Genomic DNA, 25,843 nt, shown 5'->3' on the forward strand with positions numbered 1-25,843 from the left:
GTCTCGATGGCATGTGTCGTTTACCCGCAATGGCAGATGTCAAATCCTCCCCAGGTTCTGCAGCTGCGGCAGCGGGAGCGGGAGAGACCGCAGCAGTTCCAGCAGCAACGAGCGGCAGCAGCACAAACGCAGACGCCGTTGGACGTTGAGGGGATCCCCGTATCGGTGGACCAGGGGCAGAGCGGTCAAACCGGCGACCCAGAACTGGCGATGACGGCCCCGTAAAATCAAGACGAAAGCACACTTGGGGGCTGGGGAGGTCGAGGTGCCAGATGTGGAGTGTCTTTGAAACCCCTGGAGCCGTGACAAGTGGTAGCGTCGCTTCAGATGGCCAGCTCCGGGAGCCAAGTCGAGAACGGGAGCCGCGGTGGAGTCAAGGGCCGGGCGCGGCGGAAGTCGAAGTGAGGTCAAGAAGCTGAAGCTCACGATGGGATTTGAGGTCGCAGACGAGGTGAAAGGTGGAAATACCAGGTCGGCTGCCGCCTCATGCAGGGTGAGGTCGGGGAAAGTAAACAAGGGGGGTTTTGAGCCCCGCGTAAGCAGGATTTCGAATGTGAGTGTGGGCGGCGGCAATCTAGCCAAGAGTGGACGAGGGCAAAAGCGCAAGATGCATAACCGGGGGTTGGGATCTTGTCTTGTTTCTTGTGCCTTGTGTTTTGTCTCTTGTCTCCTCTTGTTCTCGAAGCGCTGGAGCAAAAGAGAGGAAGGTAGGAGCAGCACCAGCAGCAGCAGCAGCAGCAAGGAACAACGAGGGTCCAGTCTCCTGCATGAACGAGTGGACCTGCCTTGGACGCGATGCGATGCGATGGCGGCTTGCTTCGATGGGATGACGCAGATGCAGACGCACCGACAGCTGCAACGTCAGGGCAGGGAAGAAAAAAGAGCGACTTGGGACGAAGGGGGGCCCTTCAAATGAGCGACTGATGAACGAGAGAGAGGAAAAGGAGGGAAAGGGAGAGAAGGCAGAGAGAGCAGCAGGCCCAAATGAGTGACGGACAAGGCGTGGTTCGAGATGCAGGATGTTTCTGCAAGGTGAGTTGTCCACCGCCTCCTCTCTGATGATACGCTGATACGACGACAAAAAGACGCGCTGCTGCTGGGCCCTGGGTCCTTAGACGCGGTTCTGTGGGGGGGAGGAATACGGTCGGAGAGCCGCAGGCGCCGGCAATCAAGCGCCGGTCGTGTATCAGGAGCCTTCAATGGCAAAAAGAACGGACGACACACGGACGAGATCCAAAGTCGAAAAAAAGACGGCGGTGATTTGACTGGTACCGAGCATATCAAACAGCAAGATCGAAGGCGGGGGGCAGGGCGGCAGGGCTGGGGCAAGGGGTTATGAGGGTTGGTGTCCCTTGGGGTAGTTTCTGTTAGTATCACCTGCATATCTCCTGCCATTCACTAACATTTCTGCATTGTTTCATAATTCCCACCACCCAAAAGCGGGTGAGTGAGACAGAGCGACGTCCCGATTTTCATTGTGTCTCGGGAACCACGTTCTCGTCGAATATTTTTATTCTCAAGTAACATGGGCCTCACACGATTGGTCTTCGGTTGCACATACACCTCGTGCTCGTCTTCGTTTTACGCTACAACCAGGATTCAACATCTCGAACTGGACTGGTGATGTAATCACAGGATCCCTTCCCCGCAATCATGGCAGCATCGATGGCATACTCGTCTCTGCTCAATTGAGCACGAGACAGATATCAAATCAATCAATTGGACTCCCAGCCACCTCCATTTTCTCTGACGACAACAACAACAACAACAACACACAAAATCAACGCGGGTCCAGCAACCAGCATCGAAAAAAGAAGAGCCAAGACCTGGCCTGGGCATCTGCGGCCACCCCTCACTGCTCACCACCTACCACTCAATGGCCAGCATCGCCATCTTTACACAACAGCATGGTACTCCTGACAGCTCAGCGCTGGCTCCCGCTGGCCTCGAAATCGCCCGTCTCCACACCACTTTCGTTTGCCTCATCAGAAGAAACTGGCGGTGAAGATGGATCAGGCCCCTCGCTCAACCTCCATGGACCACGGCCCGACTGGAATTGGTATCCAAAACAGCATATTTAATCAGCTCCAGCTCCAACAGTAGCTGATAACCGGTCGTCCATCAGGGACACCCTCGGTTTCTCGACCGTCGTTCGGCCCCCAACCACACCCAACACGAGCCGCACCCGTTTTGGGACGCTCAGCAGTACGTATAACGCTCCGATCGACCTCGATTGCTTCACTGCTCCGTTACACTGCGTCGTACTGGTTGGGCCCTGCAGCCCTATAAAAGCCCGCCGTGGGAAAGAGCCGTCTCTTGTGTTTCGAGTCCCAATATTCCCGGCCGACGTTCGGGTAACAAAACCAGGTTGACGAGAAGAGCCTCCTTTTTTGGCTACTAATCATCTATCACTGATTCCCCATACTTTGGGGTCCCGAAGGCGGGAGGCGGTCAGACGTGTGAGTGAGTGTTGCACAGCTGCAACCTCTGGTTCTTGGAGCATTCCTATCTCGGAAGCCGCACAAGATCAAGTGATTTGATTGAGTCCGAGACTAAGGAGCCTGCGACTCGGGGGCAGAGCCATCTATTGCTACCGGGGGCCGCTCGCCGTTCGGTCGGGATCCGTGTTTCCATTGGACCGTACGGCACGGCCCAAAGACGGGGAATAACCACTTGCTTATGCCGGCCATGTTGCAGTGTGAAGTCGACGTTGGTGAGATAACCCTTCCCTCCGAGTTCCCCTTTCCGGCAGCTTCCATGGCCTCATCATGCCTTTCAGCCTCTGAGGCGCCGGTGAGAACTTTCAGACTGGCTGTGTTGGGAGGGAGGTGGGGTTGCCGTCGTCCTATGAAAGACTCGAGGTACCCAGCCTGCAAGGCAGCTGAGGCTGCACCTATCCTCCCGGATGCATACCACCTCGTGCTGCATGGATGAAAAGGTTCCAGCAAGTCAGCGTCGGGGCCCGGTTAGATTGCGGCAGAGAAAGAGAGGCATACGCAACACGATCTGCCATCTGCAGAACACACACCATTTTCCCCACCGCCGAGCTGAGAGCCGAAGCTGCAAGCAAGCAAAACGTGGTAGTAGTAGTCAGCCCTCTCCGAAGCCAGGAACAAAAGCTGGATGAGGCCTGCCCTTTGAGGCGATCTGCACGACTTGTCTTGCTGCGCATATGAGGCGGGAACCATCTCGCCACTGGCTCTTCAGCTGGTTTATCCCCATTTTGTCTGTCCCATCCCACCGCAACACTGCCAGTCCCGATATTCCGGTTTGTGGTTGCCTGGGCTTTGGACTCGATGTGGGATGTTATACGAAGAAGGTGAGTTAGAAAGTTGCCAAAAGGTCTGGTCTCATCTATATCATCTCACTTTTATTCCTGCATACCCTACATTCCATTTTGTGATAGTTGTTTAAAATAGAAACAAGGCGTTCTTTCTTTCTTTCTCTCTCTTACTTTAAGTTATGTGTCCCCTGTTCCTTCCTATCCCATCCATAGACTTCACCTCTCTCATCACCAGACACGGAGTACGCACAGTATATTCTCTCTCTCTCTCTCTCTCTCCATCTCTCTCCACCTTGGGCCAACCTTAACTTGACGTTGCCTCAATCCTCATCCCGCGGACATCCCACGGCCACAACTACCATACATCATATCTGCATCATACCACATACAGAGACACAAGATGTGTAAATACTACGCCCACGCCTTCCTCTGCAAGCACATCACCTTCTCGTTTGCCACCTTTTGCGACCCGGCCAGCATGATCCAGACCCGCTGCGGGGACAGGTCGATATGGCAGACGATCCGCATGGAGGAGTACTGTGACGACTGCAAGGCTTATTACCCAGCACCGTCGTCGTCGGCTCACTCGTCAAGGCGGCGGTAAATCAGTACCACAGAAAGGAAACTAGGGGTCACTGTACCGCATGAATGATAATCTGAAACTACCTTATGAACAACACAAAAGCAACGCTAGTACGAGACGACATGAGCATGGTATGAGGACAGGACAAAGACACACGACTATGACGGGTACGAATTAGACGACGAGGATGACAACGACCGGCAGATATTCTTTTATTATGGGCGGTGGGCATTAGCGACAGGGTATTGCCTAGACTTTTTTTTTTTTTTTTTTTTTTTGTACCGACACCGGGAACACATACGAATGTTGTGATTGGGATGTTATGATACGAGTTTCTTCATGAGATGGGTTATGACAGAACGGGAAATTTGCTGTATGATAAGACACTTGGGACACCTCTCCAACCCTGGTGGTTGAAGGGGGGGAGTATGATGATCACCATTATTATAAAGTTTACACAACAAATATTTTTTCATATATCCCTTTGCCTAAGCTTTTTTCTTTTTTTTTCTTCTTTTTTGTTTTGGTTGGTATGTTTACAGTGGGCAGGGCCACTGTTGAGCGTATCTTGCGTGCCCGGGGTTTTCCTGTGTTTTTCTCTTCTTCTTCATTGACATCATATCCCTTTGTCATCACGTCTGATTCCCGTGGAGACCCAACACGAGTATACCTCCCGCAGAAACCTCACACACTCAGCATCAACAAAAACAATTGACGACTCATCCCTCGCTCCACAATCACTAATCCCACACACCACTCACCTTACCCGACAGCCCGGATATCACCCCTTCCCGAAACTCGGCCATAACACGTCGTGCTTACTACACAGGTTGTACTGACCTCGCAATTCTTCTCCAACACGAGCAGGTGCTACAGTAATCACCATTCCCAGCAGCTCAAACCCCAACCCACAAAATATCACGTCAGAACTTAGACATCGCAGGTGTGGTGTGATGTCCCCGATGTTCTTCTGCACGACATAACCGACCACATCACAAAGAAAAAGAAAAAACATCGCTTAGTCTCTCTACCAAACGACAAACCTTCTTTGCCCTCCCATCTCTACCCCTCTCTCCCTCCCCTCCTCTTCTCATCCCCTCATCCCACCCCAGATCAGTCCTTACGGCACACACACACACACACACACATATATATATACATCCATCTTCTCACGAATCCAAGGGGGTATATATAAAAAATAAAATTACATCTCCTTCTTTCCTCCCCCAAAATACACCCAAAAAACAACACATAAAAAAAAAACTAACGCCTATACAGAGGTAACCACCCAAACCAAAACCCCTCCCCCCCAAAAAACCAAAAAACCCAAAAAAAATAAAATAAAAAATAAACCCTACCCTACCCTACCACCCTCACCCCCCCATTCCCCATCGACCCAACCCCCCTCCCACCCCCCACCTTCCTCCTCCTACTCGCCAAACCCATCTTCGACTCCATCATCATCATCATCCCACCCCCCAACCCCCCCCCAAACCCATCCCCCAACCCCACATCAAAATGCTCATGCCCCACGCTGACAACCTTGACCACATTCCCCAGCGCAACAGCAACGCTCATGTTGCCAAACTTGACCATCGGCCCAACCTCCGAAATCATGAGCTGCTGCTGATCATTCAGCAGCCCGTCTTCCTCATCCAACAGCCTCGTCTCAAATCCGCATGTACTTTCCGGATGATTCATCACCCACGCCTCCCACCTCGTCGTTTCTGGCGGATTATGATGGTGGCCGCCATTGGCAGCTTGCTGCTGCTGCTGCTTCTGCTGCTGACTTCCCACCACCCCTCGTCTCTTCCGCATCATCATCCCACCCGTGTTATTGTTGGAGAGCGACCGTGGTCGGTTTGTCGTCGGCGGGCTTTGCTTCCTTCTAACCCCAAGAATATTCCCACCCGGAAGAGCCTCCCACACGCCCGGGTTGGGAATCCTTCTCTTCCTCTCCGTGAGCTCCCCCAGCCGTCTGTGGCCGCTGCTTCTCGGATCTGAAGGGCAGTACGATACAAGATTATCGTCTTCCTTTTCCGGCAGATAAGTTTGGATGACTAGATCCCCCGTTTTTGTGCTGACGTATGATAAAGTAAGTGACGTGAGATTTGGCTGATGAGCCCTCATCTGCGGTATGTGCTTCAACGTGCGCGGTTGCATGACCTCGGTCGAAAAGGTGCGAAGGATGGTGGACGACTCGAGATCCACGAGGTCGACTGATCGAGACCGCCCGATCAAATACGCAGACAAGGCCGGGATGGGAAGGACGCAGTGGACGTCCCTGGCTTCTCGCTCGCCAAAGTTGACTTCGGTCGAGACCCATTCGTTCCCCTGCTGCCTAACCAGGTGAACGCAGCTCTTGCGAGAGGCTGTGAGGATGGCTATTGGTGGGTGGTGGTTATTGTTGAATGAGTGAGCTGTGTTGGTCAGCAAAAAAAAAAAAAAAGAAAAAGAAAAAAAAAAAGAAGGGTTCACGAGAGAGGTGTTGGTAAAACTCACATTTATCTGGAAACTGTACCGCCCAGACGAGTGGTGTTTTGCAGATGGTGAAATCTCTCGACTCGTCGACTTCCAGTTCCATCTCCAGTCCCATTCCGTTCCTCCTCACCAGCACCAAGGTCGGCGTTGTACCCGCCCCTTTGTGGCAGAAAAACAATGCTTCTGGCTTATGTCCGCCCAAGTCAATGTCTCTCGTCCCGGCCCACTGCTGTTCCTCCAGATTCCACAAAAACACCCTTTGCCACGACACCAAAGCCAACCATTTGGACCCATAGTCGATGGCCATGCTCAGCACCGGGAAAGGATTCTCCAAAGGGCATTCGTGATCCGAGGCGACCCTGTGCCCGGATCCTATTGGCACGTCCCAAACCTGAATAGCACGATCAAGACCAACCGACACCAGCGAACCACCCGGTGACGCAGCCATCATGACAACATCCAGCTTGTGGCCCTTGGTCAAAGACTTGACAGAAATCAACGGCTCATCGTCCGGATGCTCCGACCCCAAATCTTCATACTCGTCCCGGAGAAGATACTTTGTACCCAACAGTATAGCCGCAAACACTAGCATTAATAACACGACGAAATTGGGCACTTCGTGATGCAAAAAGTCATACACGGCAGGTAGAAACATGGGCTCTCGGGTGCGAGGGACGCGGTCGGAGCCCTTCAAGACGAAAATGATGGGATCGTACACGCGAGCCACGTAGCTGTGAGCCCATGGCTTGACGACGTTGATGACTTCCCGAGCCGTCTCGTGGTCTTGAAGGCGGAGCCATGAGGTCGGGCTTCTAGCCTGGTGAATATCAATCAGCAACGACGGCTTCGGAGCGCTTCTAACGGTCCTGTTCCATGGCAAGCTGAAGAGTTGGCTCAGCCACTGCCGGTTGCCTTCTGTCGCATAGTGAGACTGTGCCGTGAGCACAAAGCAGATGACGACAATGGTTCCGGCAATCCTGGTCGACACTGCGGTTTCGCCAACACGGAGTTGATTGACCAGTTCCGTCCAGGCTGACTTGTTTTTGTCTTTTTCGGAAGACTTGGTGCGCGACAAGAAGGCCTTCTCCAACTCGAGCAGTTCCCTTTGCCTGACATCGACGCTGAGGACAGACAGCAAAAATGTTGACAGGTAGATGAAGTCAAACACGGTCGCAATCGCAACAAAGGTGCAAAAGGCGGCGACACCCGGGTTCGAATACCGCGATAAACCCAACAATATCAGCAGGTTTTGCACTCGGTTGGCGATGGCGATGTGTGCTGTCTCTCCGAAGGCCTCCCCTATCCTGTCACTGTTGCTGATGGTGGAGGACGTCATAATGACGGCGTTGATCAGCCGCAACGAGTTCTCCAGACTGATGGCAAGAACCACCAGCGGGTAGGCGTACGAAGGCACTCGAGAAAGATCAATCTTGAATATGGCGCAAACCGTGAAGCTCGACACGATGGACGCGGTGATCTGAACGAGTATCGAGACCATGAGCCCTAGCTTGGATTTGAGGGCGCGAAGCTTCCTGAGATAAAGCAACAGGTAGAACAGCGAGATGGAATAGGCCACCGTCAAAAGTCCCACATCAGGCCACGACAAGGGCCGAAACTGAAACTCGTACAGCTGATCTGAAAGGCTCCTGCCGTCCGAAGGGATGATTTTCCACGTATCGCTGCGCTCATTTGCCAGCTCCTCAGCTCTTCTCACCCATCGTCGGCCAACCGGCGAGTCCCGGAGGTGAATCAGAGTGATGACCAGGGCGTCGGCAGCGACGAGACGGCGCTCTTCGAACCGCTTGCCGCTGAACACAATCGAGTGTCGCAGGGTGACATTGACAGACGTCGACTGAGTTTTCCTGGCATTGACCGTCTCGAGAATGTCCTGGTCGTTTTGGATATTACCTGCTGAGCCGGCCCAATACTGGAGTGGCGAGTGAAAGAACCACGACTGGTTGGTGAGGCCGTTGATGATATGATAGGCATCTCGCTGGCGGGGAGTCAGGTCACCATCGACGACTTCGGGCTCGGATGTCTCGGGCCTGTTTGCTGGTTGGCGGGGGTTGAAGTTGGTGGTCGGTCCCAAAAGCTCATCCTGAAGTTCGAGTGCGCCCAGTAAGACATTTTTCTCGAGAGCCTTCATATAGCTCCCGTGGACCCAAATTGAGCGCATTATCACATCAGGCTCAACGTCCAACTCAAGAGGCTGAGCGTCAGTCCACACATGGTGTGGGAGGTTGGACACGCCGCTGGTGATGTTGGTGACATCGGTGGTGTAGAGGAAGGGGAAAATATACAAAAACATGAAAATCAAGGCCGTCGAAGACGGCAGGACAATTTTGACATGGCTTGCAGCCCATTTTGCATAAAGTTGGAAGGCGACCCGCAGTGGATGTTCTGGTGCGAGCTTAGGGGCATCCGTCGTCCTACGGCTTGTCAACATAATGCCCGAACGTCTCAGCAATAACATGTAAAGAAACCAGCACATACCCTCGGAAGGGGTAGAGAAAATACCACAGCATAGTCGCAGATCGTTAGGGGGTGGGGGGTGGCGGCCAGTGATGAAGATGGAACCCGTCTGCGGTCCTCCCAGTCCCTGCCAGCAGGAGACCCTGGATCCTTGGGAGTGCGGGGAGTTGAAGTGAGCCGGCCCGTGAGAGTAGGGGAGTTGAAGGCTATGGGCGACCGGTCATTATTGATTGAGACTCTGGGAACAGGAAGTGAGGTGTCGAGGATGAGGTGAGCTGTATTGAATTGTTGGCCCCGTCCTCTTCCACTCACTACCAGGCACGAATGAGCGGGCCGAGGGCTCTTGATCGGTTACAGTACGCAATAGCAATGCACAACGGTGGATTGAACGCTGCGGGACAACGGACAGATGGCTTTCTGACCGGGCCGCGAGGTTAGTGATGAGAGTTTGCTAGTGAGAGGGGGAGCCGTAGATCTGCAAGCTCTGCAAGCTTCCTGTGACGAACTGGAGCTGGAGCTGGTGGTGTCGTGGTGTTTCTTCAAGTAGGTGATCCGTGCTCCTCAGCGGATGCAGCTCCGGCAGGCAATCTTTGCCTCGAGCGCGGCGAGTTGTTGAGATCGGGGCACTTGAGGGCAGTTTTTGAATGAAATGAATGGACTCGGGATGGAATGAGGTGTCTGCTGTGCTCTGCTGTGCGTGTTGCTTCTGCTGAGGTGTGGGGGCGGCTCGTTGCTGGGATGAGTGAGTGGATGTTCTGTTCTGCGGTGATGGGCTCCCGACCCCGTGCGATGGGGAATTCCAAGAATTCGATTTTGAGGCACACTGGTCTCTCAGCTGCTTGGCGTCCTCCCTGGCTCCAATTAATAAAGATATCCCCATCAAGTACACACTGTGTTCGGCACTGGACGGGAAGCTACACTAAGTACCTTTCAGGGAACGTGATACCCTATCCTTAGATAGCCCTTAGATAGGACCCCTAATAATTATCGCCCTCAAAAAGACACCAAGCTTTCAATAGAGGGAGGGGGTGAGATGTGTCTCTCTTCTGAGAAAAAAGGCTTGGAAGACGTAATGCCGATGCCACATCGGGAAAGGGCCGAAGGGTCCCCACAGCGCCCGATACCCGTCCTTGATTTTCACCGTCGACCGACAGCTTCTGTGGGTCGAAATCGTCGATTCGGTCCCAAAAAAGCGAAAGCTGAAGACGCTTTTGGGAGGTTGGAGTTGACCATTATCCCGCTAACGATTGGCCTGTGGGTTTTACCTCTTTTGTGTCCCCCTCGCCGCCGCCGGCAGGTTCTTGAAGCCGTTTTTCGTTGGAGAGGCGTGACAGTTAATTATTGATGCAAGGGCAATTGTATCAAGTAAAATAATTCCAAAAAAAAAAAATAAAAAAATAAAAAAAAAAAAAAACATTTAAAAAAAAAACATTTAAAAAAACATTTAAAAAAACATTTAAAAAAAAACATTAAAAAATAAGAAGACATCAAGGTGCTCGTGTGTCTGTCTGTGTCTGTAACTTTGTGTCCCCTCCCCTCCGTGCTTGCAATCCCACCGCCACACTGTGCTGCCCGCAAACCAACCATTTTTCAAGGTAACTTTATGCATGTGAGATCCAATTAGGCCTCACGGGCGTCATGTCACATATTCACTCACCACTCATAATTACCCTCGTTAGCTTAAACATCCCTAACTGCCACTTACAAGATGGATGGTGGCCTTATCGAGGATGAATCTCACAACCCAGACCCCATAGCAGAACTCATCGAAAACTACAATGAGCTCAACAGCTCCGTCATCGAAGAGCTAGCCGAGGAGCCAAGTCCCCTCGAGTTTATGAGATATGTCGCCAAAAACACCCCTTTCGTCGTACGAGGCGCCGCCAGGGACTGGAAAGCCACCAAAGAGTGGAATGTCAACTTTTTGAAAGACTTTCTCAAACACGAGACGGTGAATGTAGCCGTGACGCCTCACGGGTATGCTCTCCTTGCTACTTCGCATAAATCTCATACTAACCTCCCTCAAGCAACGCAGACGCCCCAACACCACACCCCACCCCATCCTCCCCCCTCGTTTTCGCCCAACCCCACGAAGAAGACCAGCCCTTCCCCGTCTTCCTTGACTACCTCACCACCCAGTCCTCCCTCCCAGCCGGCGGTGAGCCCATCGGCGAAGTGAGATACGCCCAGACCCAAAACGACAACCTCCGGCATGAATACCTCCGCCTATTCTCCCATTGCCTCCCCTCCATCCCCTTCGCCCGGATAGCCCTCGACCGGGACGCCGACGCGATCAACCTCTGGATAGGAAACCAGCACTCCACCACCGCCCTCCACAAAGACAACTACGAAAACATCTACGTCCAGATCCGCGGCCGGAAACATTTCGTCCTCCTCCCGCCCATCTGCCACCCCTGCGTGAATGAGCGGCTGCTTCCCTCGGCAGTCTACTCACGCAAGACCTCTTCCCCAACCGAAGCAGCCAATAAGGAGGAGCCGGCATCATCACCAGAAGCAGATGGGTCTACATCTTCACCCTCATACCTAGAGCTCAAAGTCTCGGAGCAAAAAGTCCCCTTCCCAACCTGGGATCCCGACCGCCCTTTTAAAAACGAAACAGAATACTCCTGCCTCGCCTGCCCTGTGCGAGCCAGTTTAAATCCAGGGGACATGTTATATCTTCCCGCGTTATGGTACCACAAGGTGGCCCAGAGCGTCGACAACGAAGGGGTTTGTGTAGCAGTCAACTACTGGTACGACATGGACTTTACCGGGCCCCTCTACCCCCTAAGCACATTTGTTCGTTCAGTCTACAAAAAAGAGTTGAGGGGAGAAGAGGAGGAAAAGGAGGAGGAAAAGGCAGTGAATGAGCAAGACCTGGTTGATAATGCTGAGCAGCACCAACGCTTGACATAAATCACCAAAAAAATTGTAAAAAATCACATGCAAATGACTTCAACATATGCCTGATATATCCCAGGTATACACATTTTCCCAACCATTAAACCCCCTATTTCTTCTTCTTCGCCACCCTCTTCAGCGCCCTCATCTCCTTCTTCATCCTAGGATCAACCATCTTATACCTCCCCTTCACCCCCTTCGGCCTCCCCTGCAACCCTCTGTTTGCCCCCGCAGCCTTCACCACCTTAACCGGCGCCTTCCTCTTCTTCTTGTTCGCCTGCGCAATCAGCTTCGAGATGCTGCTCGCCTTCTCCTTCTCATTCAACCCCTCATCGCCCATCAGCATATCCGCCTTCTTCTTCAGCTTCTCCAGCTTCTGCGCCTGCTTAAACTTCTTCCTCGCCCTAGCCTCAGCCACCTTCTTGATCGGTCTGGCATTGTACGCCCTCAGCTTCTCCTTGATCGCCTGCGCGGCTTCCTTGGTGATGGGCTTGTGCGGCTTGTCATGCTTCTTCTCGTCGTCGAGGAACCAGTCTGGGAGGCCGTCGCGGTCTTTAAGGGCGTATTTGTTGTAGCCGTCGTCGATGACGTCGTGGACCGTCTTTTCGCCGCGGGCGAGCTGGTGGGCGAGCGTCATGGCTTCTGCTGTGACGATGTCGATGTCTGTAATTCTCATCAGTATATTGTCATGACGGGAGCGAAAAGAAAACATACCAGGCTTGGCATCCTTCTTCTTTTTCTTCTCCACCGCCTCCCAGTCAGAATCCGAATCCTGCTCCTCCGCCTTTGGCCGCTTGACAATCTCAAACGTATTATCCTTCTCCTTCTTCGCAGCAGCAGCCGCCTCCTTGCGCATCTTCTTTTGCTGCTCGATGCTTGGAATATCGTCATCCGATGACTCAGCGGCCTCCTCATCTTGCAGCACTTGCACCTCCTCCTCTTCTCCCTCCTCTTCCTCCTCTATCTCACCCAAAATGTCCGCAAAAACCTCATTTTCGAAGAACCGGTTCGCACGTTTCGAAAGCCCTTCCTTCCCCTTGCCCTTCCCATCAAGATCGCTTATCAGCGGCTTCTCATCAACATCCATCTCATCCTCATTCTCCGAATCTGACCCGCTCTCCATCTCCAAATCGCTCTCATCATCACTGTTCCCCTTCTCGTCAGCTGAGACACCCTCCCACTCCTCATCGTCGTGCTCTTTCCTCGCCTTCTTGGCCCGGTATTTCGCATCAGCCGCCGACTTGCGCTCTTGATACTGATCATAAAGACCGTCCAGTTCCCTCTCCAACCTATCACCATCCTCGTCGCTCTCATCGTCCGTATCCCCCGAGGAGCCGATTCCAGAGTCGAATCCGCTCCTCTTCTGCTCGGCCTCCTTGATAACCACCATCTTGCCCTTGGCAATCTTGCGCAGCGCACCGTTTTCGTCAACGGCCTTGAGCTTAAAGATTTCGCCCTCACCTCTTGGGCCCTCCTGCTCCATGCCGATATCCATAGGCGCCGTCATGTGCATTTGCATGCGCATAATCTCCTTGGTCTTGGCCTCATTGGCGTTTCTCCTTTCCCTCTTCTTCTTGCCCTTCTCCTTGTCGGCGATTCTCTGGAGCTCCTCCTGGATTCTCATCTCCTCGTCCATCGGTTCCACCTCGGCCACTTCGTCGGCCAAGCTGGCCTTTGCTGATTTCTTGGTGGGGAAACCAAAGATCTCCCGGACCTTCAAACGCCATTTCAAGAGGAGCTTGAATTCTTTTCTCCCGAGAACTTTCAAATCGGCGCAGCATGTGCGGATTTCTTCGGTGGTCTCGGGGAGTTTGTCCAAAGCCGCCAGGGCCACATCGCCGTTTGTCGCTTGCTTGAAGGTCAAGGCGTTGTATTGACCAAGAATGGCGATCGGATCGGTAGTCTGGATGAACTCGCTCGCGGCAATCTCCTTGTACTGAGTGTAATCACCCTCCTCGTAACCATCTCTCTTCCTCTTTTTGATTTCGGGGTTGTAGACCTTGGCCTCGTTGTTGGGAGCCGCATCGGCGACATCTTCGAAGACGGTGCGGGGGTCGAGCAAGCGGGGATCGAGCTTCTTGGGCGCCTTGTAACCCAAGCAAACAACGAAAATTTCGGCCGAGACGTTACGCGAGGAAGGGGGCTTGGTGGCTTCGACCTTGGTGAACAGCTGCTTGAGAACCCAGAGGAGAGAGTTGTAATCTTTCGATCGGAAAACTTTGGTGACAAAGGCGCCGCCCTCGATCAAGAATTCGGTGGCGAGCTTCAGAGAGTGAAGCGCAAGCTCGGCTTGGTTGAACGAATCCTGCACCCAGGCGGTACCGACGTTGGGCGCACCGTCGTGGAGGACACAGTCGGCTTTCCAGGTCTTCAAGTGGGTTCGGATCGTAGCGCGGCACTTTTCGGTGGTGATGTCGCTCTGGAAGGTGATGACCTTGGGGATGGGCTTGATGGGAGAAAGATCGACACCGATGATGATGCTGTCTTTGGGCATAGTCTCTGCAGCTACTTGACACCACGACTATCTCATCGTCAGCGCATACCAAAGAGGGCCTGACGTCAAAAAAAAAAACATACACCGGGCGCGGCGCAAAGATCGAGCACGACCTTGCTCTTCTCGAGGAAGCCATATTTCTTGTTGAGCTGGATGAGCTTGAAAGCAGCACGAGCTCTGTAGCCCTTCTCCTTGGCGAGCTTGTACCACTTGTCCAAGCGGCCTTTGCCGTGCTTCTTCTGGATCGCCATGACTTCGTGATGATTCCCGGGTTGGCGACAGCGACGACGAGGGGACCCACGGGGATTTGGAGTCGTGGTTGTGTCGCTGCAAGGCTTGGGAAATTTTTTGGAGGAGACTGCGGTCCGATAAGCGATAAGCGAAAGCCACTTGTTTCCTTGACGTTGGGACCCCGCTCTGCTGCACAGCTGCAGGCACTTCAGTGGCTGGGTGGGGCCCTCTTTACGCGCAATTGGCACGCGTGATTGGCCTGTCGCGATGGCTGGAGGTCGCTGGAGCTCAGCACTGACGTCTGATAGGACTCTTTTATACGCACGACCGGCGCGTCCAGCCTCAGAGTATATGGAAGCGTGTACCGCGTCTTGCAGGCAAGTGCCCGCCAGAAAGAAGACGCAAAATGTTGGCAGTCCCCGCTCGCCTACTCTTCTGACATCAGCAAACCTCGGATGAACTCTCTTCGACACAATGGTTCCATTTTCTGCTTTGTGAAAGGCTGTCTCCTGTCTCTTGTCTCTTGTCTCTTGTCTCTTGTCTCTTGAGACTGTGCCATTACCGTCCCGGTCCTCCCTTCGAGCCACGTTCCCAGACATATCTCTCTGTATATCAGTTCAGTTCAGCTGCCTCCACCTATTACCGCCATTTGGTCGACGACAGGCCATCGACCAGCCCACAATGACGGACTCAACCCCTTCTGCTCGAGCAGCAAAGGCTTCGGAGTCCACAGAGAACAATGACCCCTTGTTGTCTTCACCACCGAGATCCACCATTGGCAAGGAGCGAAGAGTGCCATCAATTACCCCGAGAAAGTTTCAAAGATTCTTCACCCCCCGATCACGGGTCTCTTCGAAACCCAGTGCCGTTCGAAAGGCGCTCCATGATCTCACTGCTCCCGCCCTTAACCGCGACCAGGCCCCTGCTTCAAGCCCGCTCAAACCCATCTCGGAGGAACAACTCGGGGCCCCCATTGAGGATGAATTGCCTGACTATAGGACCGCCAAGCGAAGAAAAACTCAACACACACCGAGCAGGTCGCATCTTCCCTCACCCCTACCAACATCTCCAGGTCTTCTTGCAACTCCTGATATCAGGCCAGGTCTGAGCAGCCCGATTCGCCATGTCAAGTTCCGACCGAATCGACGGATGGATGTTGATCAACATGATGGAGTATCAGAGGATGAGGACGATGAGCCCCCATTGCCATCGCCAAAGTTGAAGAAGATTGTACCATTACATACCCGGGGGTTGGGTGGTCAATTGGTCCAAAGAATGTCAGGCGATGCCTGTTTGGGTCGTCCGGTTCCTGGTAGGCATAACCTCATGATACCGCCTGGTATATTCCTGCTAACATGTATCCTAGACTGGAGGACTGATACTGCCAAATTTTATAGCAAACCAGAGGACGTTCACCTTTCGTCAAGTCACGAAGGGGCGCCTCGTGCCATTCCTTTTTGTACCACTAGCTCTCACAGTATGTTGATATCCTGGCACAACACATCAGTCCAATAGCTAACGCCTCGCAGAAAGTGATCTTGTAGCAGTCGGTGATGAAGAAGGCTATATACGCCTCCTTGATGCAAGCAAGGAGTTCTCCAAGATTCACCTGTCTTTCCAAGCTCACGGAAATGCTGTGATCGATTTGGCTTTCTCCGGGGACGACAAACTGCTTGCTACTGCCTCGGGTGACCAGACTGGAAGAGTCATTGACGTGGAAACACAGACTCCTCTCAACGTTTTAGGCCATCACACTGCCTCGTTGAAGCAGGTCCGCTTTCAACCAGGCCGGGGACAGGACTGTGTCCTTGCCACCTCTGGCCGTGATGGAAGTATCCAAATCTGGGACCTGCGGTGCAAAGGTGGACCGGTTCAGGACATATCGATCATTAACGAAGACCGCCTGCGTCATGGTGCCCCCAAGCCCGTCAACCCTGGCTGCGTGGTAAACAGCATCTATTACGCCCACGCCCGCACCCAGCGGCAAACCAAGTCGGCCAAGAACTCCTCCACCACCGACGTAGCCCGCACGGGTGAGGTGCCCGGCCGTATGGGCGAAGTCTCGGTAACCTCGTTACAATTCCTCCCCCCTGGCCGCGAGCACCTGCTGCTCTCTGCCTGCGAGGCCGATGCCTCGATCAAGCTGTGGGATATCCGCGCCGTTCACACCCATCGCCACCACAAGACCTCCACCCCAATCTCGTTCACCCCCCCTCCACCAAGCCACGCAGCCTGGAGACCATTCGGCATCGCCAGCATGACGATGAACACGTCCGGCTCGAGAATCTATGCCCTCTGCAAAGACAACACTGTTTACACCTACGCCACGTCCCACCTCATCCTCGGCATCGCAAACGAACTCAAGGCCACCCTCCCCGGGCAGGAACCCGAAAGACGGAGACACTACCCCCATGTAGCACACGAGGGCCTGGGTCCGCTGTATGGTTTCCGCCATCCCTTGTTCCACGCCACGTCGTTTTATGTCAAGGCTGCTCTCCGACCTGCCGCGAACGGAAACAGTGAGATGCTTGCTGTGGGCAGTAGTGATGGTTGCGCGGTTTTGTTTCCTACTGATGAGAGGTACCTCTCCTTTTCCACCCCGGGCAGCGAGGAGGAATCTTACTTTGTCGGGGAAAGCACCGCTCTTTTACCGACTGCGACGCCTTCTAGGCCGGGGTTGAGGTCGGGCGGTCCGCCTGGCTTGGTGAGAACGAACAGCAGCTCTTTGTTTGGTCGTCAGCAGCACGACATGGGTGTTGCTGTCACCAAGAGGGGAACTCCGCTGGTGAGGGGTCATGATAAGGAGGTTGGGGCGCTGACTTGGACGGCTGATGGGAGGAAGCTGGTGACGGTGGGGGATGATTACCTTGTGAGGTGCTGGAGGGATGGCGACGAAGTGGCGAAGGATTTGAGGAGGGGGGGTGAGGGGGAGGGGAGGAGATGGGGGTGTGGGTGGGGGGATTTGGGGGATGGGTGGGAGGGGGATGGCGGCGAGGAGGAGGATTGGTGATTTTTTTTCGAGGGTTTCAAAAAGAGGGGGGGAAGGGGAGGGTGAAAATTAATTTGGAGGAAATCGAGAAGGGCGACATGACAAAATAACGGAGGAGGTAAACAAAAGGATGGGGGGAATACCAAAGGGGGAGCGAGGTAAACAAAGAGGAGTCATCGGCATGGGGTAGAGCGTTTTGTTTTCAATCAACACTGACATGTTTATCTTGTCACAGAGGAGGAAATACCCCCGGGGGAAAAGAGAAGAGATTGTTTTGGGTCTTTGTAAAAAAAAAAACGGCATAGCACAGCACTGCATTCATTTCATCATAGGACAGCACAACACAATACCTCCCCCCCCCCCGACCCCGGCACGCCCTATGGAGTTTAGTTGGGCGGCTGTTGTTTAGGTAGTTTAGGTAAGGTAGCATTTTGAAAGCATTATGAATAGTATTTTGTTTTTCGGAGTAGGATTAGTTGCTGTTGTTGAAGTAGTCCAATGAGGTCATCAGGTACTTGGTCATTACTAGATTTTGCTCCAGTTAATTGATCCCATGGAATAAATGGTGTTTACACTGTGCCAACAACACTCATCAGGTTTTCTTCCTACAGCTACTCAAGAAGACAATGCCTCCGAACCAAGTAAGGACTATCGCCCTACCTAGGAAAAGTCATCTCCGCGCTTCATTCCCCACTCCCGTCACATCTGGCATGACACATCTAGCATAACACATCCACACAAGCGGCCCAAGAATATACACAACTCATGTGTATTTATCTCTTTCTCTCTCTCTCACTTCCACCGCCAGCTGTACTAGCGATAAACAAATCAGCAGCAGTTTCCATCTACTTGTACAAACCAAAAAAAAAAAAAAAAACCTGAAAATAAACAGTCATAAGACATTGGGGGTATATACTCGTGCCCCCCATTCCCCTCACACCTCCCTCCCCTCCTTGCTTTACCATCCATTTTCACGCTTTGCCCAACTTCCCATAAACTCCTTGCTTGTTCTGTGCGTGTACTGAAAATAAAAAAACTAAAAAAAAAAAAAAAAAAGCCAAACGATAAAGCCCTGAAAAGAAAAGAAAAAGCCAAACAACAACAGTAAACAACTGAAAAGTCATGGCCGTTTTGTCACCACAGTCCACCCGGTCATCCAGCAGATCGAGTAACAACAACGACAATCAAGCCTTAACCAAATACCCCAACCCCGCCTCCCTCAACACCCCGTCCACCCGCTCCTTCACCTCCCGACTCGCCCTCCCCTCAGGCCAAACCTCCCCCCTCCCCACCCCAAACCTCTCCCGATCATCCTCCAACTTTCTCCTCAACCCCCTCACCCCCTCCAACACCCCATACCCCATATCCAACAACCCCTCCAGCTCCTCAATCCCCCTCCTCTCCCTTTCCTGCTCCTCCTCATCAACGCACACCCCCTCATCCTCATCCTCCTCCCTAGCAGCAGGCTGCCCAATGACCGTAACCTCCGGCCCACCACCAACACCCTTCCCCTCCCTCTCCTTATACCCCCTCACCTCCCCCTTCAACAGCTCCAAGTGCCTCTTCAGCGCCTCATTCTCCACCTCCACAGCCCTAACCCTCACCTCAGCAACCATCTGCTTCTCCTCCATCATCTGATTCAACCTCCTCACCTGAGCCTGATACTCCTCCAACCTCCTCTCCTGCTCCACCATCCTCTTTTTGTATTCCGCCTCCCCACCGCTCCTCTCCGCCACCGTCACACTCTTCTTCTCATCCAACCTCATCTGCAACAACCTCACCTCCTCCTCCAACCCCGCAATCCTCTCGTCCCTCTCCTTCATGCTCATCATGTCCTGATTCACCACCGCCCTCGTCCTGATCCTCTTCGCCTGGTCCGCATACCGCAGCGTCGAGAGCGTCTCCTCGTAATCACCAGGACTCACACACGCAATCATGGCCGTCTTGCTGTTCCCCCCCAGACTATCCTTGAGCAACCACGTCAGGATCGAGTCCCGGTACGGCACCACGCTCGTCCCCCCCCGGTTGTTCTTCTTCGGATCCGCCAACGCAGCGATAACCCTCCCCAACGTGGTCAACGACTTATTGATATTGCTCCCCTCCCTCAACCTCACCCCCGTAGCCTCTGTGCTCTTTGCCCTCTCCGACCCAGCCAAATCCACCAATCTGATCCGGGAAGATCTCTCCGTCGTCTGGTCCGTCTCAAAGTCGTGATACACTTGCTTGAGCATGATCGTGAAAACGGCGTGGCTTCTGGAGGAAGTATCATTCATCCTTGTCGACGCCACCGTCCTGTTCCCATCCCCTGCTCTCATCAACCTGAGTATCTCGTCCAGACTGCCCACCCCGACCTCTGTCAAATCTTTCACGTACGGCCCCTCGGTCGGGGACTCCCTGATCTTCAGATAATACGGCCCCGTCGCCGCCGCGTCGACTTTGGGAGCCACGAGCAAGTCCCGGACGTGCTCGTTGTACACCTCAAAGTACGAAACCTTGACCTTGTAGGAAATGTTGGGCATCTCCCGTTGCGCCTCGTGGATGCGCTCAAACAAATCCTCGCACGTCCGTGGGATCAGGCCCGGCTGGGAGGGGGTGCCCATCATGGTGTAGGATTTTCCCGAGCCGGTCTGGCCGTAGGCAAAGATGCAGGTGTGGTAGCCTTCAAAGTTGTGGTCGAGGAATTCTTCGCCGAGGGTGTCGTAGATGTGGGCTTGGGTCGCGTAGTGGGGGGAGGAGGGGTTGTGGGAGTAGTAGCTGTGGTCAAAAGTAAAAGATTTGGATTCGAGGATCTTGCGGGATTTGCGCTCGGAGGAGGAGGAGGAGGAGGAGGAGGAAGAAGGGGGGTGGAGGGTGGTGGTTTGGGATTCGGGGTCCATTTCGATGAGGCATTCGGCGTTGCGTTTGATTTCTGTGTCTCATCTGTCAGTTGTTGATCGAATTCAAGATGGAGAGAGTAAAAAAACGAACCTCGAGGCAGAAACGCCCGAACTCTCACGACGACCTTGACATTGGCCCCGGCGTTCTTCTTTGCGAGCAGAGGCAGCACGTTTGGGTCTCTACTCCGAAGTGAAGGTGTGCTCGCGAAGGAGCGGGAGCCACCACCACCACCACCCTGTTGATGTTGATTCATCCTGGGCGACAATGACGACGACGACGATGACGACGACGGACAGTAATAACCGGCAGAGTCGGGCATCAGTTCGGGGTGGATTGCGATGCCGATTAGGGTGTCTTTGATGTCAGCGATGGCGTCGCGGGAACGGCGGTCTAGGCTGTTGTACATTTAGAGATTGGGTCGATTCCATCAGTTAAACGTGACGGGGATCCGCTTGCCAGATGCCAGGGCCCTGCAAGTTGAGTGGGTTGGACCTGTTGGTTGGACTGTTTACTTTTTGGTGGGGTTGTTGCTCAGTTGCCTGGGGTGAAGAGTTGGTGCCAAGGCGGGTTGTGTGGCGCCTGCAAGGGGGGGGGGAATTTGACGTGTTTTGGTTGGGTGCAACGGTGGAAGAGACGTTGGGAGCGTTTTTTGGCGGTTGGTAGCGGGGTTGTTGTTGTTGTACTGGCACCGTTGTAAAGTCTTGTCGATAGCTTCAATATCACTGACATGTGCTCATGTTAATGTATCAAATGAATTACTGCTTCCAAGTTACCGACCAGCTGATAAAGGTGTGTATCTCCTCCCGAGAACTCCCAGCTCTCAACATAATAATACAACAGCACAAAACCCCATCTCTTAACCCTCAGGCCTTCCTCAACCCCTTCCCAAGCAGCTCCCCAACCTCACCAACCAACCCCTTCAACCCCCCAAACCCTTCCACCATCCCCTTCCCCTTCACCACATCCCCCGCCTCCATAATCACCAACAACTGCTCCATCTCCCCCATCTCCTCCCCCTCCTGCGGCAACAAATAAACCAACAGCCCCAACGCATTCAACATCCCCTCCAACGCCTCCGCACTCTCCCTCTCCCCCCCAATCGCCTCCAACACCGACCCGGCCAAAGCAGCCTGCTCCTCTCCGGGGAGGGCATCCCCCGGTCCAGCCCTCCGTTTCTTACTATTCGCCAGCGCGAGATTATACAACAATCCCGCCGAGGAAACCCTCAACGTGGCCGTCTCGCTCTCCCGGAAGCAAGCTGTCGTCAGTTCCGTTATCGCATGCCGAAGTGCTTGATGAGAGAGGATAGCATCCTCGTGGAGATGTGACGAAAATAAGTTGCAGCTCATCTGAACAGTAACCAGACGCAGCGGGTAAGGGCAGCTACAGCTTTCAACAGCATTGTTGACCAGCCGGAGGATAGACATCACAGTTTTGCAATCTTGTTCCCCCGCCAGCACCGAGCTCACCCTCGGATCAACAAGTGCGCACCGCAAGAGATCGATAAGGGGAAAGAGCCTATCGGCTTCGATCTTGGCGAGGGAGTCATTGACAAAGGAAAGAAACCCCGGGATGTTGGGTAGGGTGGCCTCCGCCGGGCCTTCCGCAGCACGAGTCTCGAGGAAGCGCTTCATATCCCGAACTGATGGGTTGGACGAGGTTTCTGCTGGCAGTTTGGCGAGGAGTTTGGCCAGAGGCGGGAGACGGGTGTACAGCACCGGCTTGGCGTTCCGGTTGGAGATGGTTGGTAGGTCAAGAGACTCGTGACGGTGCCGTGGCCAGGCCATCTGGACGAGGAGCTGAACGTTGCCTCGGAGGGTCGCGGGATCGGCGCCGGTCCATTGGTTTTCTTGCTTGCCTTTGAGGAAGGTGATGAAGGTGGGGGTTGCCCTGACGGAGTACCTGCTTCCGATATCAAACGCTTGCGAGATGTCTGCTTTGATGAGAACGCCCTTGTCCCCCACTTCGGCGGCGAGTTCGTCATACAGGGGGTAGACGAGCTTGCATGGCGGGCAGGTTGCTGATGTAAAGAAGACAGCGGCGCAAGAGTGTTGGTGCCTTGCCAGCAGCTGGTCCAGCTCTGCCAGGGTGGCAACATTGTGAACCTTGCCTGTGTGCTGATGAAGCTGGGATTTTGGCTTGACTGAACTGCCGGGGGTGCTTTGCTGGATACCAAGAATGCCTCCTTGTCGTCTGTTGGAGTTGATTTGCTGGTTGAGCATGGGCATCAACATCTGGCCGAATGGAGAGTCCCTGCGTGTTTGTTAGCTACATCGGAGCAGAGCAGATAACAGCTCGGAACGGCCCGCTTTGACCGGGGGCCGTCTGGGATGGGATTGCTTACAGGACGGTCTGTGGGAGATTCACAATGTGCTCAGGGATCCCCTTGCCGAGGAGGAACATGGCAAAGTCGTTTGAGAAGTTGTTGCAGTTATGTTTCCAAAGGTCATAGGCCTGGGATGTCTTAGCGATGGGTTGTTTGCCTCCTTTCATTGGCAAGTCATGTTCGCACCTGCACGGTATAGATTTCTCGTAATGAGTCCAGATACTCCTCGATCACCTCCATGGGTACTACGGATTGTTAGTAGGGTTCTGGACTCTTGGACGTTGGATATTTCTTACAGTCAGTTGTCCCCAGATGTAGCTGTTGCTCCGGCTGGCCAAGATGTGAAGAACCAGGCCTGATTGCCACCACATTCCCGTCGTAGACATATTCCAGCCCGTTGAGTTTGATCGAGGTGTGGTAGATGGCATCTATCTGAAAACCAAGCAGACCAGCTGACATCTGTCTGGCCAGCCCCCGAGAGAGGTCGTAGACAAAAAGGGTCACGTCCATGTCGTTGCGAGAGGCTCTAGGGTATGAACTCTATAGGGAGAAGAGCGGGTTGAGGGGTAGTGATTAGATTTTTAAATGTCTTTTTACAATGCGATATATTCGCCTCCTCCCCTAGGCAGACGAGATGATGTAGGTAGTGAAGGTGCTTGTTCTGGAAAGCTTAGGAATCACTTTTGGTGCCTGGTACCGGTACCTCGCGCCGCTGCGAGCCTGGCCTGGTTTCTCCCCGATACCAACCCTCCAAACACACATTCCGGGACACGTAGAAGGTGAAAACACAGTCGAATCAAGCTCATTCCAATGTTGCAGTACTTGCATTATCCATTACCTAAGGCCCCTGTCGTGCCCTATCAACGCCTGCAACAGCGGGACCCAGTGAGTCCTTGGCACGCTGCGGCGTCATCCCGCCCAGGGGGTTTGTTCAAATCCAGGCCCCCCAAAAAAGGGAAACACATTTCAAGCAGCGCCGCCCCTTTTTTTTTTTTTCTTTTTTTATCCATCGCCCATCGCCATCCAGCGGCCGTTGAAGTTGAAGTTGCAGTTGCAGTTGCAGTCGCACACAATTCTCAATCCATGTCCTTCGTTTAACACCGATGTGCCACACGGTCTACACAGTCTAGACCTCTCTCTCTCACCTCTCACCCCTCCCTCCCTATGAGACGCACGTCGGTATCGCTGCCCACCAAGCACGTTGCTCGCGATCCCCACGAGAAGCCCGACCGCTACGGATTCGACCACCGAGAACCCGGCCTCGTCGCGAAGATGCAGTCCGCCTGGGCCCAGCAGTCCCAGCGGGCACGCTACATCAAGACCGGTGCCATCGTCTTCACCGTCCTCTTGCTCTTTTACTTCTTCACCTCCTCCGGCGACAGCTACGTCGGCGGCCAGGGACAAGTCCCATCAGACTCCTCCTACGGAACCGACAGATGCTCCCGATCCTACTCCAAAGACAAGCCCATCGTCCAATACGTCTCTATGATCGACGCCGGCAGCACAGGCTCCCGCATTCACGTTTACAAGTTCAACAACTGCGGCGCCGCCCCCGAGCTCGAGGATGAAGTCCTCTTCAAAATGACGGCCAAGATCGAAGGCCAATCCTCCGGTCTTTCCGCGTACAAGGACGACCCCCTCAAGGCGGCCGAAAGCCTCGACACCCTCCTCGACGCCGCCCTCGAGAAAATTCCCGACAAGCTCAAGTCCTGCTCCCCCATCGCCGTCAAGGCCACCGCCGGTCTTCGTCTGATCGGAAAGGAAAAGTCGGACAAGATCCTCGAGGCGGTCCGCCACAGAATCGAAACAAAGTACCCCTTCCCCCTCGTCTCCCGCGAGGAAAACGGCGTCGCGATCATGGACGGCTCCGACGAGGGGGTGTATGCCTGGATCACGACCAACTACCTCCTCGGCAAGATCGGCGGACCAGATCACTCCCCCACCGCGGCTGTTTTTGACCTCGGGGGTGGATCCACTCAGATTGTCTTTGAGCCCTCGTTTGAGGGCCTTACAGACGGCGGCATGCCCGCCAAGCTCGCCGAGGGGGACCACAAGTACGCTCTTGACTTTGGGGGCCGCAAGTTCAACTTGTACCAGCACTCCCATCTCGGGTACGGCCTCATGTCTGCTCGTGAAGCCATCCTCGCCGAGCTCGTGACTGATCTGTACGAGGAGCACAAGGGTGACAAGTCCTGGATGGAGAAACCGATTGTCAACCCTTGCTACTCGGCGGGCATGTCCAAGATGGCAAAGATCGTCTTGCCGGGTGACCACCCCCTCGGCTCCAAGCTGGAGCTGAACATGACTGGCCCTCACTGGGCCGCGCCGGCGCAGTGCCGGGCGTTGGCGGAGAGGATTTTGAAGAAGGAGTCTGCGTGCAACCTGGCGCCGTGCTCGTTCAACGGTGTGCATCAGCCGTCTATGGCCAAGACGTTTGCGAGGGAGGATATTTACTTCTTGTCTTACTTTTACGATCGGACGCAGCCGTTGGGGATGCCGGAGAGTTTTACTCTTAGGGAGATGTCGGATCTGGCGAACAGGGTTTGTGGCGGGGAGAGGGAGTGGGATGTTTTTGAGAGTGTGCCGGGCGCGATGGAGGAGCTGAAGGATAGGCCGGAGCATTGTTTGGATTTGAACTTTATGTTGGCGCTGACGCATACGGGGTATGAGATGCCTATTGATCGGGAGGTGAGGATTGCGAAGCAGATCAAGGGGAATGAGTTGGGGTGGTGTTTGGGTGCTAGGTATGTCTTCTTTGGTCCCCCGATCATGACGAGAAATGATTTGATGCTAATGATGTGTGATGATGAACAGCTTGCCGTTGTTGAGCAAGAGTTCGGGGTGGCAGTGCAAGATTAAGGAGGTTCATAAATAGACGAACCTTTTTGGAGCACAGCATGATACCGAGGAGAAAATGGAAGGAAAAGGAAGGGGTCATGAAAAAAAAAAAAAAGCCACGCAACTTTTTTTGATGTCTTCGCGTACATACATACATATACAACCTTTTAGTTATCATCATTTCTTTTTCTTTTTCGGTTGGTTGGTTGGTTGGTCTAGGGTATGGGAGATACTGTTGTACTCTGGTGAAACAGAGACGGCGTTAATAGGGAGGGTTGAGCGGGTAGGGGGCCGGTGGTTGTTTTTCGCCTGGTAGGATAGAACAACATCATGAATCAGGGGGCCGGAAATGCAAAAAAGTGTGTGAA

The 25,843-nt window shown here is 53.7% G+C and overlaps 8 protein-coding genes across 8 annotated transcripts; 4 read left to right on the plus strand and 4 right to left on the minus strand.

The window, feature by feature from the left end:
- Positions 1-3,683: 3,683 nt before the first annotated feature.
- Positions 3,684-3,887, plus strand: QC763_203405 (uncharacterized protein; the record flags this gene model as incomplete). Its single annotated transcript, XM_062909380.1, has 1 exon — positions 3,684-3,887. One exon carries the CDS (start codon positions 3,684-3,686, stop codon positions 3,885-3,887), a length of 204 nt encoding a protein of 67 aa, XP_062768157.1.
- Positions 3,888-5,225: 1,338 nt separating this feature from the next.
- Positions 5,226-9,670, minus strand: QC763_203410 (uncharacterized protein; the record flags this gene model as incomplete). Its single annotated transcript, XM_062909381.1, has 3 exons — positions 8,841-9,670; positions 6,369-8,776; positions 5,226-6,286 (listed from the first exon to the last, which is right to left on the minus strand). Exons 1-3 carry the CDS (start codon positions 8,870-8,872, stop codon positions 5,226-5,228), a joined length of 3,501 nt encoding a protein of 1,166 aa, XP_062768158.1. The 5' UTR covers positions 8,873-9,670.
- A 679-nt stretch (positions 9,671-10,349) lies between these two features.
- Positions 10,350-11,761, plus strand: QC763_203420 (uncharacterized protein). The gene is made up of 2 exons (XM_062909382.1): positions 10,350-10,796; positions 10,847-11,761. Exons 1-2 carry the CDS (start codon positions 10,528-10,530, stop codon positions 11,733-11,735), a joined length of 1,158 nt encoding a protein of 385 aa, XP_062768159.1. The 5' UTR covers positions 10,350-10,527; the 3' UTR covers positions 11,736-11,761.
- Positions 11,762-11,772: 11 nt separating this feature from the next.
- On the minus strand, positions 11,773-14,563 carry SPB1 (AdoMet-dependent rRNA methyltransferase spb1). The gene is made up of 3 exons (XM_062909383.1): positions 14,298-14,563; positions 12,435-14,241; positions 11,773-12,383 (listed from the first exon to the last, which is right to left on the minus strand). The coding sequence occupies exons 1-3, from the start codon at positions 14,463-14,465 to the stop codon at positions 11,830-11,832; spliced, it is 2,529 nt and encodes an 842-aa protein (XP_062768160.1). The 5' UTR covers positions 14,466-14,563; the 3' UTR covers positions 11,773-11,829.
- A 23-nt stretch (positions 14,564-14,586) lies between these two features.
- QC763_203440 (uncharacterized protein) lies at positions 14,587-17,455 on the plus strand (the record flags this gene model as incomplete). The annotated part of the gene is made up of 3 exons (XM_062909384.1): positions 14,587-15,757; positions 15,812-15,922; positions 15,975-17,455. Exons 1-3 carry the CDS (start codon positions 15,127-15,129, stop codon positions 17,453-17,455), a joined length of 2,223 nt encoding a protein of 740 aa, XP_062768161.1. The 5' UTR covers positions 14,587-15,126.
- A 1,163-nt stretch (positions 17,456-18,618) lies between these two features.
- On the minus strand, positions 18,619-20,717 carry QC763_203445 (uncharacterized protein; the record flags this gene model as incomplete). The annotated part of the gene is made up of 2 exons (XM_062909385.1): positions 18,619-20,342; positions 20,402-20,717. The coding sequence occupies 2 exons, from the start codon at positions 20,715-20,717 to the stop codon at positions 18,619-18,621; spliced, it is 2,040 nt and encodes a 679-aa protein (XP_062768162.1).
- Positions 20,718-21,174: 457 nt separating this feature from the next.
- Positions 21,175-25,703, minus strand: QC763_203450 (uncharacterized protein; the record flags this gene model as incomplete). Its single annotated transcript, XM_062909386.1, has 4 exons — positions 22,934-25,703; positions 22,824-22,882; positions 22,656-22,765; positions 21,175-22,564 (listed from the first exon to the last, which is right to left on the minus strand). The coding sequence occupies exons 1-4, from the start codon at positions 23,145-23,147 to the stop codon at positions 21,175-21,177; spliced, it is 1,773 nt and encodes a 590-aa protein (XP_062768163.1). The 5' UTR covers positions 23,148-25,703.
- GDA1 (Guanosine-diphosphatase) lies at positions 23,099-25,726 on the plus strand. The gene is made up of 2 exons (XM_062909387.1): positions 23,099-25,381; positions 25,452-25,726. Exons 1-2 carry the CDS (start codon positions 23,802-23,804, stop codon positions 25,510-25,512), a joined length of 1,641 nt encoding a protein of 546 aa, XP_062768164.1. The 5' UTR covers positions 23,099-23,801; the 3' UTR covers positions 25,513-25,726.
- The last annotated feature ends 117 nt before the right edge of the window (positions 25,727-25,843 follow it).

Source organism: Podospora pseudopauciseta, assembly GCF_035222475.1.
Source record: "Podospora pseudopauciseta strain CBS 411.78 chromosome 2 map unlocalized CBS411.78m_2, whole genome shotgun sequence".
In the NCBI taxonomy this organism is placed as follows: Eukaryota; Fungi; Ascomycota; class Sordariomycetes; order Sordariales; family Podosporaceae; genus Podospora; species Podospora pseudopauciseta.